The sequence below is a fragment of the Neodiprion pinetum genome, chromosome 2 (genome assembly GCF_021155775.2).
Source record: "Neodiprion pinetum isolate iyNeoPine1 chromosome 2, iyNeoPine1.2, whole genome shotgun sequence".
NCBI classification, from domain to species: domain Eukaryota; kingdom Metazoa; phylum Arthropoda; class Insecta; order Hymenoptera; family Diprionidae; genus Neodiprion; species Neodiprion pinetum.
This window is the reverse complement of record NC_060233.1, coordinates 32,572,590-32,590,148: the sequence shown is the minus strand read 5'-3', so window position 1 is coordinate 32,590,148 and position 17,559 is coordinate 32,572,590. Positions and strand designations below refer to the sequence as shown.

The 17,559-nt window shown below is 44.8% G+C and overlaps 1 protein-coding gene across 9 annotated transcripts in view; it reads left to right on the top strand.

Moving 5' to 3' along the window:
* The window catches only part of LOC124211247 (protein abrupt), a 67,215-nt gene extending 50,368 nt beyond the window's left edge, over positions 1–16,847 (top strand). For 7 of the 9 annotated variants that reach the window (XM_046610104.2, XM_046610103.2, XM_046610097.2 and 4 more), the window contains one exon: positions 15,842–16,845. In XM_046610104.2, the coding sequence (XP_046466060.1) occupies positions 15,842–16,794 (953 nt within the window). In that variant the 3' untranslated portion in view covers positions 16,795–16,845. Of the gene's footprint in view, positions 1–15,841 lie in introns of all 9 variants that reach the window. The other 2 variants (XM_046610106.2, XM_046610105.2) reach the window with 2 other exon arrangements.
* The last annotated feature ends 712 nt before the right edge of the window (positions 16,848–17,559 follow it).

Genomic DNA, 17,559 nt, shown 5'->3' with positions numbered 1-17,559 from the left:
TCCACCCCCGTCACCCTCGCCCTCGCCCCATCCTGCGCCGCTGCGTCCGACGTGTGGCCGACCATCCCTCCTCCCATCCCTCCCCACCCCCGTCACCCTCACGTTCATCCACCTACCTTTACCTACCATCTGACCACTCCCTTCGTTCTCTTCTTATTTTCTCCCATCAGCGTAAAAGTCTACTAGGTATAGAACGAAGGAAAAAAAGAAGGGAAAAAAGAATAAACGGGAATTTAGATAGGATAAAGAAAGAGGAGAAAAAAAAGACGAGAGACTGCAGAGCGAGGAAGGTAGAGAAAGTGAAAAGAGAGCAAAACGAGGAAGAGAAAAAGAGATAGAGAGAGGGGGGGGGGCGGTATTTATCTCGCGCCCTGCGACCAGGTCTCCTCAAGCGCAAGTCACTACACGAGATGCAAAACAGTTAAAATGTAAAAGAGAGAGAAAGAGAGAAGGAGAGAAAAAAAAATACTCGAACCTACCTCAAGTCTTTCCTATCCATCAGGAAAACTCTCCGGTTTCCAGCGTAATCACACAAACGTGCGGAGGTAGGAAGGGTAAGAACCGTATCAGCCGCAGATCCCAACTCGTCACGTTCCCTTTTTCATTTTCACGCATCGCGGTGTCGATGAAAACGAAACTTTTATCTTTTCCTTATTTATTATTCCACTTTATTTGCCGTTATTGTCATTACTTTCATATTATAATTATTATTATTATTCTGATCTAAGATTTCCGTGCAAGCCACGACGGTTTCCCGCATATTTGTGTAACGGATGAAAGAAAGGATCGTAAAGAAAAGGACTTGACGTACAACCGAGGTTCGAGTTGGCGATCGTAATACGAGAAACTTGGTATTTATGCATACGGCCGCGCGGGTGTGGTCGCAAAGATTGAGTAAAGAGGAAAGAACGTAAGAAAAAAGAAACAACTTTGACACATAGGAAAGAAAACATCCGTATAATAAGCATACATATATATGGGTACGTATATGGCCGGTAGATGTGGAGACGGATAAGCTGCTGCTCACCTTATACTTCCGGGGATGCGATGGCGTGTTTTGGACCTGCATGTGTAACCCGGATATACCTCTGCACGTAGCTTTATCTCACTTTTTTTCTTCTTTTTCTTTTCTTTTTTTTTTCTATTTCATCCGCCGTTGCTCGTCGCTATTGCCCAACTTTCGAGATAATGCCGGGGTTGAAAAAAAAACTTTTTTTTAAAGGAATCCGCTGGATGCACGAACTCTGCTCGGTATTCTATACATACATACATATATATATATATTTATATACTTACGTAAGCATGTGTGGGAAATGACGACGCCGATTGCGAGGGCGGTTTTCATGCGGAATAGCATGGTAAATAAAGAGAGGGGAAAAGCCCCTTCGATAAATCGGCAAAGAAACTCCGCAGCGGCAACCAGATACTCCTTAAAATTAAACTGCCCAACTTTTTTCTCTCTCTTTCTCTTTCTTTTTTTTTGTTACGTTTTTCTTCTTTCTTTTTGTTACTTCCTTTTATTAACAACGCATCTCGGCGCCACTCCGCGTTGTCAATCTCGTCTATATACTTCTGTTTGTTCCGGATTCCGCAGCTCAGATTGAACGTCCCCGTATAACTTCAACTTTTCCGAATTCCCATTGCTTGCACAGTTCGAGTTTTGGAGGCACGGATCGGCGGCGAATCCTTTATTCAAGATTCGATCATATGACGTGGGAATTGGTTTCTTTTCCTTACGTTTATTTTTTTTCTCTTTTTCACCTCTTTTTTTAAAAAAAGTGGCGAAAATGGTACGGATCTTGATCGGTTGATTTTTATTCTTTTTTTCCTATTCGCCATCTCGCGGTTCCCTTCTCCTATGTACAAAGCGCCACGCGGTCGATTGGAAAATTCTCAGAAACGCCGCGTAACACCGAGAGTGAAAGTGTCAGATGCTGAGTGCGGTCATTCATATAACGAGGCGGGGATGATCGGACGGAGATAACGAAAAACGGAAAGTCCCAGTGATATCTCGTTTCGTAAAACGGACTTCTCTCCGCAAACACACGAAATGCATTATCGGCGGGCAAGTTAAGTTTTTATCAACGCCTTGTGATGGAAGTTAGCTAAAGCTCAACAATTATTCGTCAGCAGTTGATTTGCGTCGTTTGTAATTTCGAGAAATCCACTATACGTTGTAGAGATAAAAAAGAAAAAAAAAAAGAAACTAGCAAAAAGTAAAAATGAAAAACGCGTTGTCGAAAGGACCAAAACTCTGTTCGTTCGAAATTTACCGTTTCCAGGTGAAAGATCTCTATCTCGGTTGTTCATTTGTTGCTTTTTTTTTTTTTTCTTCTTTTTCGCTCTTGCGTTCAACCGGGTAAAGTGACCGGAGACTGATCGATATCGAGATAAGGCTCGGTGGGATTTCCTTGCACGTTTGAAAATCCTTGAAAAGGCATTACATTCGCCCTACTTTCGGGGGCTTAGGGTAAGGGCATTGCCTGATGCAGGACGATGATGGTGGCGGTGGCGGCCAACTTTCGATTACATTTACGTTTCGTAGATTAGAGGCCATCTATCACTCAGATTCGATCGAGATAGGAAACGGTTTTCCTTCGGTCTACTCGAGATGGTTATCCCGCAGGATCCGTGCACTCAACATCGGCCAAGGCGAGCCGGGAATCGCTTCGAATGTGCAGGATATCTCGAGTTAGGTGGTCTCCCACCCGTCCGCGTGGGCTTTCTCAAAAATTCAGGAATCGCTGCCGAAAGTTCGGCTGGCACCGGTGCGCTGACATCCCTGCAATAACCCGGGACACGCGAGATAAATTGGGGGTTGGTGGTTGGGGGATCGGGAGGGGGAGGGAAAAAATACTTCTGTATTAGTCCTGGCGACGTTGTCGCCGCCGCCGTTCCGTCGCTTCGCTTCGCTTCGTCGTTACACCGCGGCGTGCGTGCGTGACTACGACGGATAACACGACTCGCCTTATACCCGGGGTGTGTGCGTGTGGAGCATCTCTCTTTTTTCTTTTCTCTCTTCTCTTTCTCCCTTTCTCCCCTTCTTTCTCTTTTTCTCGATTTCGGAGAACGAGAAGGAAGTTGAAAGCGGCAGGGCGTCCGTAGCACGTGTACGTCTTACTTTCGCCCGTCCCTTTGCCTCCCTTATTTGTTTCTCTCTCCTTCGCTCTCCTTTACCTTTTTGCCTGCCTTCTCTCGTTCTTTTCTTATCTTTTTTTTTCCACTTTTTACTTTATATCTTACCTCCGCTGGACCATCGCAACCTTCCTACGCGAGGAGCCCGGTCGAGTCGTCAAATATTTAACGAGCCAACCTTTGGCGTGGCCTCTTCTGAACGTGCCGACACCTTTGACACACGATGCTTATATATCTGTATATAACTATGTATATATGTATATATAACTCTATATGTATAATATGGGTAGACAGTCGTTGTGGGTGTAGTAAAGTCGCATACGGATCTTGATTTGGAACGTTGAAGCCGTCTCTCATTCTCCCTCGCTCCTGACTTCTCCAAATTTCATCCGGTAATCCCTCGTTTCCCGGATTTCTATACAGACGTAAACCGTGGGTGGATGAAACTCGGCACGGTGTAGGTGTAGGTACGACATTGCAGGCGCAGGTACGCCGTAGAATCTAGTCGAGACGCCTATCTTGTCTTTTCTAACCCCTCCCGACGCCGTTGGGCGTGGAGAGTAATGGTCGTGGATCAGAGGCGAATTACAATTGTCATTTGTCGAGGAAAGTAATATAGCCGAGGAAGATCGCCCTCTTTTTTGGCTGGCGGCTGGACGTGGAGTCGAAGGGATATTAGGGAGCCGGGCCATGCAGGAAGAGAGGAAAACGGTAGGCGAAGGGAGGCGAAAGGAGTGGGGGGGGGGGGGGGGGGGGGGGAGGGGGCAAGATTAAGGGGATAGTTGCCCAGGACACACGTGTCGTGCGGGTCCTTAACCCTCGAGGCATTCCTTATCACGTGACCTCCCAGGTCTTATCCGAGCTCCACTTTCGGCGCACTCCCTTCCTCTCTACCCATCTTTCTCTCTTTCTATCTTTCTCTCCGTTCCTCGATCGATCCCGATTTCCTTCATCCGTTGCGTTCTCCTTCCCGAAATCCCGCGTACTAGTTTTCCCCGCTTTGTTAAATTACGTCGGCACTTACTTCCGGCCATTACATCGATTCCTCAGGCCTCTCCCCCGTAACCTCGATCCGGGAAATGCAGTGAAATATTGCGTGACGACAGCAACGCCGCAGCGCTTTCTTGTTACCCCGGGAGGAGGGGTTGTTTTCAAACCGTTTGAAACGCGGCCTATCGACCCGTGCCTCTTCGAAGCGGTAGTCGCGGAGTTTGAAAGTAACCGAGCAGCGAGGATCGCTCTCAGGATCCTCAATCTGGGAGTAAGAATCTACTCGACGAGGAATTAGGATCCGACCGCGGGAATGGCGAGCGGCGAAGTTCCCGGATCGCGAGAAGGGCTCTTTAACGGCACTTGCGAGTTCACTGCCCCAGCTGACGGTGTCGCCCGGGATCCGTCAATGCCGCGGTGTTTATTTTGCTCACTTCCGCGACGGGATCATCCTCTATATAGGCGAGTAGCGTTCATCCCGTCTCAGCCGTCGCATCGCTGAAGAGCTTTGCAAGTTCGATTGAATCCCTCTTCCGAACAATTTGGAGTAAAAAATGGTCCGATTGATAGTTTTCCTCGCCTCCAAGGTTTGTCCCTGCTATCCTCGTTCTCCACTTTCGGTGAATGATAGTGGTAATCTCGAGACGTCCTTGTACCATACCCGGCCCGGATCACCGGGAACTTAAGGGAAAGCTTTCGCGGTCCATTCTCTCGCGTAAAAGCTTCTAACCTTTTTATATCAGTCGGTTCTCCAGGGGGACGCCGACGTGGTCCAACAACTGACGCGCCCTTTGACCTTTCACTTTTCTTACCGGCGCTCCTCTGTCTCCCTTCGTCCTGCCATTTCTGTCACTTCCCGTCACTCCCTGTCACCTCTGTCCCCTCTGCTCCCTCTTCCTTGCTCTATTCCTCATCCGGCTGCACCGTCGCGTAGAAAATTCCGGTAACATCCTCGAGGAATAACGCTCATCCATCTACCTCTACGTGCAATTTCACGCGTCGGAGACTTCTTCACCCCCCCCCCCCCCCCCCCCCCCCGCCCCTCGCCTCCTTCCTTATCTAACCACCGTCGTCCACCTGCAGACGCTCCGAATGCCCGTCGGCGTCGGGAGGATCTACGGAGGACTGTAATTATTCGATATGAAGGTTGGCGTTAGAGAGGACTGGATTTTTATCGACATGTGCGCGCATACGCGGACGATCCAGGATCCCGGATTCCGGGAGTGCGAAATGGCAGTTTGCGTTGCGGCGAGAAGGAGTTTCGGTAAGTCGGGGGGCAAGGAGGCGTAAACTGACTAGCCTGGAGTCCAGGGAGAGAGAGGCAGGAGAGAGAAGGCTTCCAAGCTTCCTGAGGGTCCTGGGATCGATGCCCGTGCAATTCCCCGCACATGTCCGCATTGATCTGCCCTCACTTGCCCCCGGCGCTCCACCGCCACCCCCGACCGTTCCTCCACCCACCCCCAGTATACTCGGCTCTCCTTTTCTTTCCTTTTACTTTCCCTTTTCCTTTTCCTTTCCGTTTCCTTTACCTCGCCTCTCCGCTCCTCTCCTCTCCTCTCCACCCCCTCAAGTCATTCCAACTACGTCAATTCACCCTCTATTTTTTCCTAACGCGAGGCCCACGCCACTTGCGGCTCTTATAAATCTCAACGGTCGATTCGTGCGAGCAGAAACTCTCTTTCCGTCTTTCTCTTCCTTCGTCCCTCCGGCCTTCCGTATCTTTCTTTATCTGCCTCGCGGGCGCCTGTTGGAAAAAGAACGTTGGCAAACACGGGGAAAACATGCTTTTTCAATTCGTTGAAAACAAGTATCGTCACTCTCCACACGAATATCCCAGTTTCTAATTCTCCGATACGAATATACCAGTTCTGTCGGCGCGCACCTACTCGGGTCTGTCTGTATAAGACTTTTCAGAATTTCCGATCGGTTCCCTTTTCTTTCCCTATTTCTTTTTTTTTTTTTTTCTTATTTTCTTCTTCCAACTATTTTCTTACCCCTCACCACCCCTATCGTTCAACGAGGGGATGCGTAGTCAACGGTGCAGCGCCTTTTTCGATCTTACCAATACAAAGAGCGGAAGAAGAAAAGAAATATGGCCACTCCCAAGTTCAGGAATGTTTAATACGTTGGAGATGCACGAAATGAACTCGTGGAATCGTTCGTTCAATCATAAATCGCGGTTGTGAAACGGTTACTTTTCTTTTTCACGTCATCGTTGTTACTATTATATTTATACTCCGTTCCATTTTTGTTTTTTCTTTTCTTTCAAATTTTTTCTTCTCTTCCGTATTTTTCTTTCGTACAGTATGTATCTACCCGCCTTCATTTTGCTCCTTATTCCTTTCGCCGAGCAGAAAGAAATGAGGGACTCCTTTTATGATTAGCACCCGGGGGAATCGAAAAGACATGCCCAGGGATTGAATTCCGCGCTTCGTTTGGAAACAATTGCGCTCAGTTACGAGGCCGTCTTCTATCCTATATACCTATGTATACATACTCGTATACTTATGTATACAAGTTTATTGATTATTACCTTGCTTACCGTTTTTTCTCTTCATTAAGCATCTTTGTACCTGCTTAGACGTATACTGTAGACAATATTCTCCATCTATCATTAATTGCTGGATACCACAGTATAATAATATAGGTAATCGTATTTTCGAATTTGTATAAAGATTTTTCAAATCTAGCCTCAAAGGAGCGAGTTGTTTATTTCTTGGTCTTTAGGACGTATCTATTCTTTCTGCTAAAGTCTCATTCGCGAAAAAGATTGATTCATCAATCGACGAATTAGTTTATTGCCCAACGTTGGACAAAAGAGAAAGAGGAAGAGTACAGAAGCGTAAACGTTCGGAGAAAAGAGAGAAAAAAAAAAACACGAAAATGTAGAGAGAGAGAAGGAGAAAATTTATACAGAGAAAAAAGGAGGCAGTGCTTCTTTCACGTTTACGATTCTACGTCGCGGCGCAATTCTATCTTATACGATTCTTTTCTATTTTTGGACAATATGCTAGGAACACGCGGCGGCGATATCAGATTGGAATCAACTACCTATGCCTAGCGAATACAACACGGGCTTCCGTTTTATACGTACATACCTATAAGATCTGTGTATCTTCGTATCTATGTAAAGATTCAGATACGTGATTCGTGTAAAATAAGATTATCCTCTCGCAGCTGTTCTTTCGAATATAAAAAAGAATGTAGAAAAATCGGACGTACATATAACGACGCTTGCAATTTTTTTTTTCTTTCGGAAAATCTTGAAAATATCGGCAACACTTTTTCACCTTTTATTACACGAGAAGAAATTTCCCCCATCGCCAAGCGTCGACAACATGCGCGAATCCAGCGACGTACACGCGCATCTTTGGATATGTACAGCCAAGGTTTATATGCCTTTACATATATGTATGCGGGTACATGAGAGTGCAGGGAGGCGGAGATAGCCGAGCTGGAAGGCACTCGGGAATATTTAGACCGGATGGGGCAGACATGACAGACGTTCTAAATTGCTATTGTAAGTTGCGGATATTGAACGTTCGCAGACACGTCTAGGTTCTTTTGGGTGTTTTTTCTTTTTCTTTTTCTCCTCTTTCTTTTTTCTCGAAATACACGTATATAAAATTTACGCCCTGCGATCGATCGATCAGCTTTAAAAATCCCGCAAACAGTTGCTGATTTTTCGCGATTTGCTTTAGTTAAAAATAATACGAAAACGAGTAAATTTCGAAGTTTGAAAGTCGTAAGGAAATCGATTATTCTACGCTATTTCGTCACTTTTCGAACCTGTAATCTCTTCGGCATAATCCAGATCCAATTATGTTTTTCTGTATTTCCTTTTTCCTCGATTCTTTCATTCTTACTCTCGTTTCTACTAGAAAACATAATTACTCGAGCTCGTATACCCTGGTTTCTGATTAGGCTGATCTTTTAAGGCTTTTTCTCTAAGCCCGGTGAATCCAATTAAACACGATTTTGTTAATTGGATCCGCGGAGATCTAAGTTATCTGATTAATAATGAAGTTGCATCTTGTTTGGAAAGTCGGGAAATAGGTAGAGACTAAAAACTTGGTCGCGTAACGCTTTCATATTATATTCAAGGGTTTGTTACTCGCTTGGTTTTAGAACGGCAAAATTATTACAGACTTTTGAGGAACTCGGAAGAAGTTTTAGGATTTATCGAATCATCGAAAAAGTTCGGGAAATATTCTTTATTGAATAGCGAAACTTCACATATTCCTAAATGACACTGGCTCAACTTTTGCTCGAGAAAAATATTTTCTTCGTCAACCGATTTAATGGCTACTCGACGCTGAATTTCATTCGCTTTATGGATGTGTATGTTACAGTTAGCAGATACTTTTATTCCTGCTTCATTCGAAGTAGATTTCATTACAGGCGGAACAAAATATACACATCTCAGATTGTTTAAATTCATCGCCAAGAGACGCAGTGTCCGAAATAATTTTAATCGTCTTCGATTAAGGTGTAACACGTGGTTCATAATACCAAAAAAAATTATTCACCATACGATTTTGATTGCGTTTCTGATTTCCGTGGACATATATTAACGAACACTTAATTGTATGCGATTCTGAAAATTCTGGAGAGTTTTAAAGAAAATTTAGAAAGTGAAAACTCTCGATGATTTCCTCCTCGAAGTTCTTTTCGACGATTAATCAATTCAGTGACTTTGAAAAACCCGTCGAAACTTTTGCCAAATGTACAACATATATACATATAATACCGTACATATTCTGTGGAGGAGCTAACGAACGAACACGCGGAAAAGCCTACGCTGGCACTCTAATGGACCACCACAATCATCATGGTTTGCTACGAAATCCATTCTCTCTCCTTCTCTAATTCACCCTTCCACCCTTCCCCGCAGCCACCGGTTCCATTCAATCAAGCCAAGGCTGAGGTGCTCGAGATCCGCTTCCTCTTAGCCCCGGACTACCCGGGCTGCCAAAATTCCCCTTTCTTTCATTCCATTCGCTTACTTTCTCTCTCTCTCTCTCTCTCTCTCTCTCTCTCTCTCTCTCTCTCTCTCTCTCTCTCTCTCTCTCTCTCTCTCTCTCTCTCTCTCTCTCTCTCTCTCTCTCTCTCTCTCTCTCTCTCTCTCTCTCTCTTCCTCCTCTCTTTCCTCAAACTTCCGAGAACTATTTTTATTCACGGTGGATTTAAATCTCGGTTGAAATACCGCCCGGCTTCGAGTAGCTCTCCGCGACACGCTGCCGGAGTCCGTATAGTAAAGTTTGGCAGTTCGATGGGACAATCAAAATTCATCCTCCTTTTCCTCATTTTCTCAGTGTCGTTTCGTTTCGTTTCGTTTCGTTTCGTTTCGTTTCCGGGGATGAAGTAAACTTTTCTGTATTCGTAAGGTATTTCCTTGTACCCCACATACCCCATTCGCTCTCCCGTCCACTCGACGAACACGGACGATGCGTACAATGGTTTACTGCATTTTTACGAGCAGGTTTTACGCTTTGCCTTTTACTGCTTGCGCGAGTTTTCGCTCTATCTTTCTCATTTCTTTCCATTCTCTCTTCGGGTCTTCTCTCATTTCATCGAGAGTCCGCATCTTTCTCGCTCACCATCTCCTCCTCCCCTCCCCACACGATCTATCTCCGAAATGTCTAGTTGCCTCGTAAACTCTCTTTCCGAGTCAACGATATTTTTCCGACTAGTCCGCGCAAAGGACCAGAAATAGATTTCGAGCGATAAGGAACGAGAGCAGGTTGTAGGTCTGTAGGCTATTCGGCAAAGGAGGCGTCCAGAAAAGTGACCCCACTCCTCTGCGGGCTGTTTAAAAAACACTCCCAAGAGTGAAAAATAAAAAGAATAGAGGGAAGAGATTTTAAAAAAATAAAAGAATAAAAAAATGAAGAAAAAGGAACGAAAACGAAGAATTCGATTTATCTTAAGAAGCAAGTAGAATAAAGTAGGGACTGCAGAAGGCCGGTGAAAGGAATAAAGATATCAGTTCGAGGCTAGGCAACTGTCCTGCATAAAGTCTTTCTAGGTCTCTAGCTTCATCTTACTCTTTCTCTCTCTCTCTCTCTCTTTCTCCCTTTCTCACTCGTTTCTTCCTTCTCTCTCACTTTCTGCGGGGTGATTCTCGTCCGGCTAACATATATCAGCTTGGGTGGTTCAGTTCCAACTACACGGACGAGTAATTCTAATAGATTGGTTCAATGTTTGCCATCTCCCATAAATCAGTACTTCCAAGCCTTCCTGCCCCTCCCCTGATCCCCCACCTCCGCGAGTCAACCAATGGCCTGGTAAAGAAGGCGCTGGTCCCAATTCGCACGGCTTTGCGTCTCAGGGAAGTTTCTACGGCACGGCGAGGAGAGAAGAAGGCAATAATTTTTATAAACTTGAACCCGTATGCCGTACGTAAGATATTGTATCCGCGAATAGATCTGATTCCGTCACCGTTCTAAGCACGTGAGGTCGAGAAGAAATAGAAATATGTGTAAAGAGGGGAAAAGGATTGTCTTTTTCGGGCAGGGATTATCTTGGTTGGAACGCGGTCTGGCGAACGTGAGGATTGTAATTTCGATTCTGTAGAGATCCGTGGTAGAGATAGTTGCAACAAGCCAACTGGATCAATACCAGCTTCTTACGTAGACCACTCGTTGCCTCCGTCCTTGTCTTTTGCGCACCCTCGACACCAGCCTCTCTGAATGCAGGGGTGTGAGTGAAGTTGTAGGTAGTTGGGGCCAGGAACAGAGTTCCTACGCTCACCGCTCCCGCCTTCTAAAAGGAGGCTAGCGAATCGATACCGGCTTACCTACTAGGTGCCGCAAACCCTCCTGGGTAACTTCCACCCTCCCCCTAACCCTCCCTGCAACCCGCCGTCGACGCGAAGAAGAAAGCCCTCCGTGGTCAAGCCTTTATTAACGGCGTCGTCGATAATGGAAAAGAAAAGAGCGAAGGAAGGAGAGATAGAAAGATAATCCGAAAGAATTTTTGTATCTTAAACTTTGTTAAAAAGAATATCCGACAATCGACGGAACATGCGTGGAGTGTGAAACATTTTATTCCAGCCTTGACGAAGGATTTCTCTTCGGAGTTTCAAGTACGATGCAACGCGGTACTTGAATATCGTATCGACAGGGGATGAATAGCTAGTTATTGTAAATGTGCATCGTGAGTTTTGTATATTATATCGTTGAGTGGTGACTTAGTGCTTAGTACATACGTATATACCTACATGATTGACAATTCTTGCAAACCATTCTATCCTACAACTGGGCATGGCCTGTAAGAGTACGAGAGTATAGCGTGTTCGATTGTTGGCATGCGTAAAGCAGTGACGAGGAGAAATCGGGATGTTGATTGAGGGTGTGAGTGGCCGGGTGATTGAGCGAGTGATCGGGCGAAGGGCGAGCGAGGGAATGAGTGAGGAAACGAGCGAGAGAAATTCCACTGACGGGCACACGTGTTCCGGTTGTAGGATCGGTGGTACCCAAGAAGGAAGGGACTATCATTGGGAACGAGTCGCAGGCGGTGGAGAATTTTGCAAGACTGTACAACGCCCTCCATCACGACGACACTCGACCGTTGTGCCGTTACTGCGGTAGAAGCTATTCATCGCCGAGCAACTTGCGACAGCACGTCAAAAACGTTCACTCGAATTGGCCCCCACCAGATACTTGGCCGCAGTGTAACGTTTGCGGGAAACGATGCAAGACCAAACATTATCTTATCAATCACCAGCTTCAGGCCCACGGGATTCACCAGAGATCGAATCTCAACAGTTCCGCGCACCATCATCCCTCCTGAAACTGATCTTTCCTTGAGAGATCACCACGAGGACGACGGGGAAAGACGAATCCCCTGTCCGCGATTCCTTCTTCGTCCTCTTTGCCGTACGCCTGAACGTCGAACGAAAGCTTAAATACATCACTTTGTATAGAGGGGCGGACGGGGATGGTGGTTGGGGGGGGGGGGGGGGGGGGGCATCATTCGGGGTCCGATCCGATTGTCCACCTGTACCGATTTAATCAACGGAGTGCAAAACTCTTAACAAGTCGAAAAGATCACGTTCTATCCCTTCAAGCTTTCGACAATTTGAAACGATGAGAAAGTAACCCCGTTCCGTCAATACTGTAAACAGCGTTTATTGCCTGTTTCACAAAAGTATCATGTATCTGAAATTTGAAATAAAAACTGTACAAGAACGGTGAGGAAAAGCGATCTATTTCGTATCGACAATTGGCTGTATCGGTATACGTAATAACGAATGATGATTGATCATAACTTTGATATTCTATCTTCCATCCTTGAATCCGACCAGAGAGAGAGAGAGAGAGAGAGAGAGAGAGAGATGGAGAGAGAGAGAGAGAGAGATGGAGATACAGAGAGCGAGAGAGAGAGAGAGAGAGAGAGAGAGAGAGAGAGAGAGAGAGAGAGAGAGAGAGAGAGAGAGAGAGAGAGAGAGACAAAGAGTGAGAAAACGGTGGCGCTGCAGATACACGTCCGTAATAAGAAAACGCAGGGGTATAACTACGTGTTATACATTTTACAGTAGTCGAGTATTCTGCAGCGCAAAAAAGCCTAAATTTGGTCGTTATTACATTTTTATTATTATCATCATCGTCATAATCATCATAATCATCATTATTATTTTGCTGTGGTTTTCGTGTTCTTATAAAAAGACGAGGGGGGGGGGGGGGGGGGGGGGGGTCGTGTTTTATAATTTATCGTATCGTGAATAATTGAACAGGTACGAGTAACACCGCAGGCAAATTTACCACTCGTGTTTAGATCGATACAAAAGTTCACATGCAACCTTCCGCCGCGGATTCATCCCTCACACGAAAACCCTGCAACCGCAACTTCCGTATCAGCTTGACCCCGTAAAAAGAATGAAAGTAAAAATCACAAAATGAATATTAGAAAAAAAAAACAAAAAAAATGAAAATCAAAAAAAAAAAAAAAATAAAAACACTAACACAACCGTTGCAACGCGACCTACCGCGTCTCGGGCTCCGACCGATCGTTGAACGGTCGATGAGTCGTTGATCGGTATGTCGTGTAAATATCGGTTGGTGGTGGTGGTCGGTGGTAACCTTGGTTCGGTGGTGGTTGCAGATCCCGGGGTCGATGAAGGAGAGAACGGAGTTTACCACCACCACCACCACCACCACCACAACCCGAGCCATCGCCAATCGCCGAAGGTTACATCACGGACTCAGACGGCATCCGGTCAGCCGGACTTCCGCCAGCAAAGGATGCTGCAAGAGCATCACCGTCAGCACGGTTACCGTTGCCCGTTGTGCTGCCGCACCTTGCTGGACATCAGCGCAATGCGAGCTCACCTCGAGCATCATTATCCACGTGATTCTCCCACCTGCCCCGTAACTTCCTGCGCCAAAACATTTTCACACCCAAACAGCGTACGGAATCACATGAGAATGAAACACCCCGTACAGTGGGATCAGATAAAGACCTTGCGATGGACCTACGTCTGATGTGGGATTCACCTTCGTCCTTACCGCTGACTGTGAGCTGTCGAAACTAGCGGCGAACAGCGCGATTATTTTACTTGGAAGCAAAGTGTACATTCATCTTTTTTTTTTCCATTTCTTTTGCTCGTTCTACCCAAGTACACACTTTCTTCAAGTATTTTTTTTTTTTTCTCTCTTTTTTCTTTCATCTAGAATCACGATTGCGAGAGAGAATCTGACCAGCGAAGTAGAGATCGAGTCAGGGCTTTGACTTTTGCTATTCGGAGGAAAAGAGGTGAGATAAAAAAATAGTAATGATAATGGTAATGTAAAAAAAAATAATAATAATATTATTATACGATCATAGAATAGATGTACTTTGAACAGTATTTCGCATAGGACGGAGGAGTGTCGACTTATTTCACGTTACAATAGCAAAGCGTTGATAGGTGGTTGGCACGTGTATAATAATAATAATAATAATAATAATAATAACAATAATAATAATAATAATGATAATGATAATAATAATTGATAAAATGATGTTCCTCTAAGCTGAGTACGCCAGCCTTAATTTTAATGCTATTAAGTATATAATTGTGATTCTATACATATATATGTATATGTATATATAAGGGATAAGAAATGCGTAATTGACTTTGAAGGAGATGGCGTTTCCGCGAATTGAGAACCAGCTGACTCATTTCTGTACATCGATTATAATCGCGAGTAGAAAGCACGGGGTTTCATTCTATAATGACTTCGCGAAGAGATAAGGCATTCGAGAGAAGACTGGTAGGTATTCTTCTCTCGTTTGTCATTCCTCTCTCCGTCTCCTCTTCCTGCTGCTCTCTCTCTCTCTCTCTCTCTCTCTCTCTCTCTCTCTCTCTCTCTCTCTTTTTTTCGAGGGTTTTTTTTTTTAATTTTTTTTTTTTTATTTTTTTATTTGTCGTTGAAGAAAAGAGGAACACAAAAAAAACTACCGTCAGGTCGTTTACCAATTGATTAGTTATTTTTCTACAGCCGCGTGTTTGAAAAACGTCAGTATTTTAGCATACCCGATCATATTATAAATCTAATATATCCATAATATACCAATGCCTACGAATGATACATAAATAAATACATATATTATATGTATATACATACGGATAAATATATACATATATACATATATTGAACGAGTGATGTATAAAGTATTGTATTATTTTAAATAGACTTTAGGGTATAATCAAATAGAGTATACTATTTAAGTATAATGCTTTGTATAATAAAAAATATATTCAGTGAAATTATTAACTTGATTATTTCCAAAGAAAAATATTTTCGTTTCTCTTCATACTTTGCATCTCAATCTGGATAATGTCTACAGATAAATTGCTTTTAAGGCAATCACGTTACTGAAATAAACTACCAATTTATTTTATATATTAAAAAAAATATATTTTTAGATATTGTCGATCTCGTTAATACTGATAAATTACTTCGCGCCTCATTCTACTTGATTTTCTTTTCACCAATCCATTTGGTCGCAACGCTGAAACACTCGTCAAATACTAATTTAATTGCTGTCCCTACTCCGGGACTTTTGGCAGACACACAACGGGGATAATATCGGGAAAGGTGTCGCAGAAATGGGGTCGACCGAAGGAATAGATCGCGAAATATGCATACAAACGTTTTACCGCATTGGCGTTGATCGACATCGAGACTCTGCAGAACCAACATCTTTGAATCTTTAATGATTATTTCTATTTTCAGTATACCTTTTAAGGAGAAAATTTTTCTCGCCGGATATATCGTTACTAAACTGATTCAATTCAACACAATTGATAATCTGAATTTTCGATTCTAAAAATATATTTTACGTACTCAAGAACTGAACACGACATTCAACTTTTTTTACAAGTTATTAAAACCGTTATTTGGAAAGTTATTCAAAAATGTTTGATACTGGCATAAAATGGATGAAAGCAGAATTTTAAACACTCTCTCGACTTTATTGAGAAATAGATCAATTTGATAATTGCGAGGGGTTCGAAAGATCGCTGATTATACCGTCAATAAGCAACGGTCGTTTTTTAATCTGTCTTAATATATTTGACGAGAACTGAACTGACAGGGAGGGGGGGGGGGGGGGTGGGTAAAAAACAAACAAAAAATAAAAGGAAAGAAGTTAAATTATAAGAAAAGCTCCCGTATTCGATTCAACCGTTTGGAAAATAATCACGCAAAATTTCCATCTGTGATTTCAGTAGCCCGCCGAGGACTCGACATGATGCGAGTCAGAGCTACGGATCCGCGGCCTTGTCCGAAGTGCGGGAAGATATACAGATCGGCTCACACGTTGCGGACGCACCTCGAGGACAAGCACACGATATGCCCGGGGTACAGATGCGTGCTTTGCGGAACGGTCGCGAAGTCGCGTAATTCCCTGCACTCTCACATGTCGCGTCAGCATCGAGGCATCAGCACGAAGGACCTGCCGGTTCTGCCGATGCCGAGTCCCTTTGACCCCGAGCTTGCATCACGGCTGCTGGCAAAGGCGGGGGTCAAAGTCTCCCCGGCGGAGCTGCGCGCCAGGGCGAGTCCCACGGGACCGCGTCGAGGCGACATGCGTCTGGAACTGCCGAGAGGGGCGCCCTCGGAAACCGGAAGCTCGGTGTGCGGAGGCGACGATCCCGAGGACCTGACGCTGCCGCTGAGCTTGCGATACGGCTCGCCGACGCCGAACAACAACACGGTAATAACGAAGGTGAACAAGGCGCCGGGGGCGATCGCGGCCAAGTCCCACGACACCCTCCACGTCACCCGGGAGCCGAACACCGCCCCCCTTCAGCCCCCGGGGCACCACGGACCCGGGCATCACAACAGCGCGACGGGCTCGGCGATACTCGACACCTACCTGCAGTTCATCGCCGAGAATTCGGGACTGACGATGGGCCTCAGTCCCGAGCAGGCGACGGCCGTCGCCGCGGCCCACGCCGCGAAAATGGCGCAGATGAGCGCGATGGACAAGCTGGGGGGTCGCGGCATCGAGGATTATCCCATGATAGGGAGGGACGAGGGTAGGGGACCCGGCGTCGTCCACGAGGAAAGATCTGAGGTTCACCTGCAACGCACGCCGTTGGACGAAGGCGAATCGTCGGGCGCCGAGGAGGACGACTTCAGCGACAACGAGGAACCGGAAGTCGTCAAGGCCGAGTAGGATTACGCGGGATGAGTCGAACCACGTGCTCGATTCGATATATATATATATATATATATATGTATATATGTATATTATATTATATATATATTATATATAATATATTATATATATATATATATTTTTTTATATATATATATATATATTGTAACAACGGGGGAAATTAAGAAAGGACTAAGAGAATCAAAGAGTTCTCTGTGCGATTTAAGCGAACGCCGAGCCAAAGAAGTCTCACGAACAAGGAATATTTTAGAAAGAAAATAGATGTATTTGGACACGAAGTTCTCTTTTTAAAGTCCAGAGACTGACTGTTTTTACAATAATGTCGGTTGACGCAGCAACCTTATTCTTTTGAAAGACATAAGAGGTTTATAAACGTCTTTTATCTATGATGACTACTAGATCATTTAAAAGGGGACAAAACGGGTGATTTCACCCTTTGTAACAATATATATATCGATCCGGCGAAGACCAAACACAGGCGGACACTGGTCGAGAAGTGGGAGGAAGAGAACTACTCGACGGCGAAAGAGGGTGTCGGATGAGGAGGTGATCGCGATTGTGATCAACTGCGAGAAGAGAAGATGAAAACAGAAACGAAAACATGAGTTCATTCGGTAACGATAATACCCATATTATTATTATTATTAATATTTTCTGTTTTATCACGTCTATATACGTATACGTCGCATCGGCGATGCTTGAATCTCACGCGGGGGTAACAGAGGTAGGTAGAGCGTTTTCTATCACCGAGTCCCGTATTGT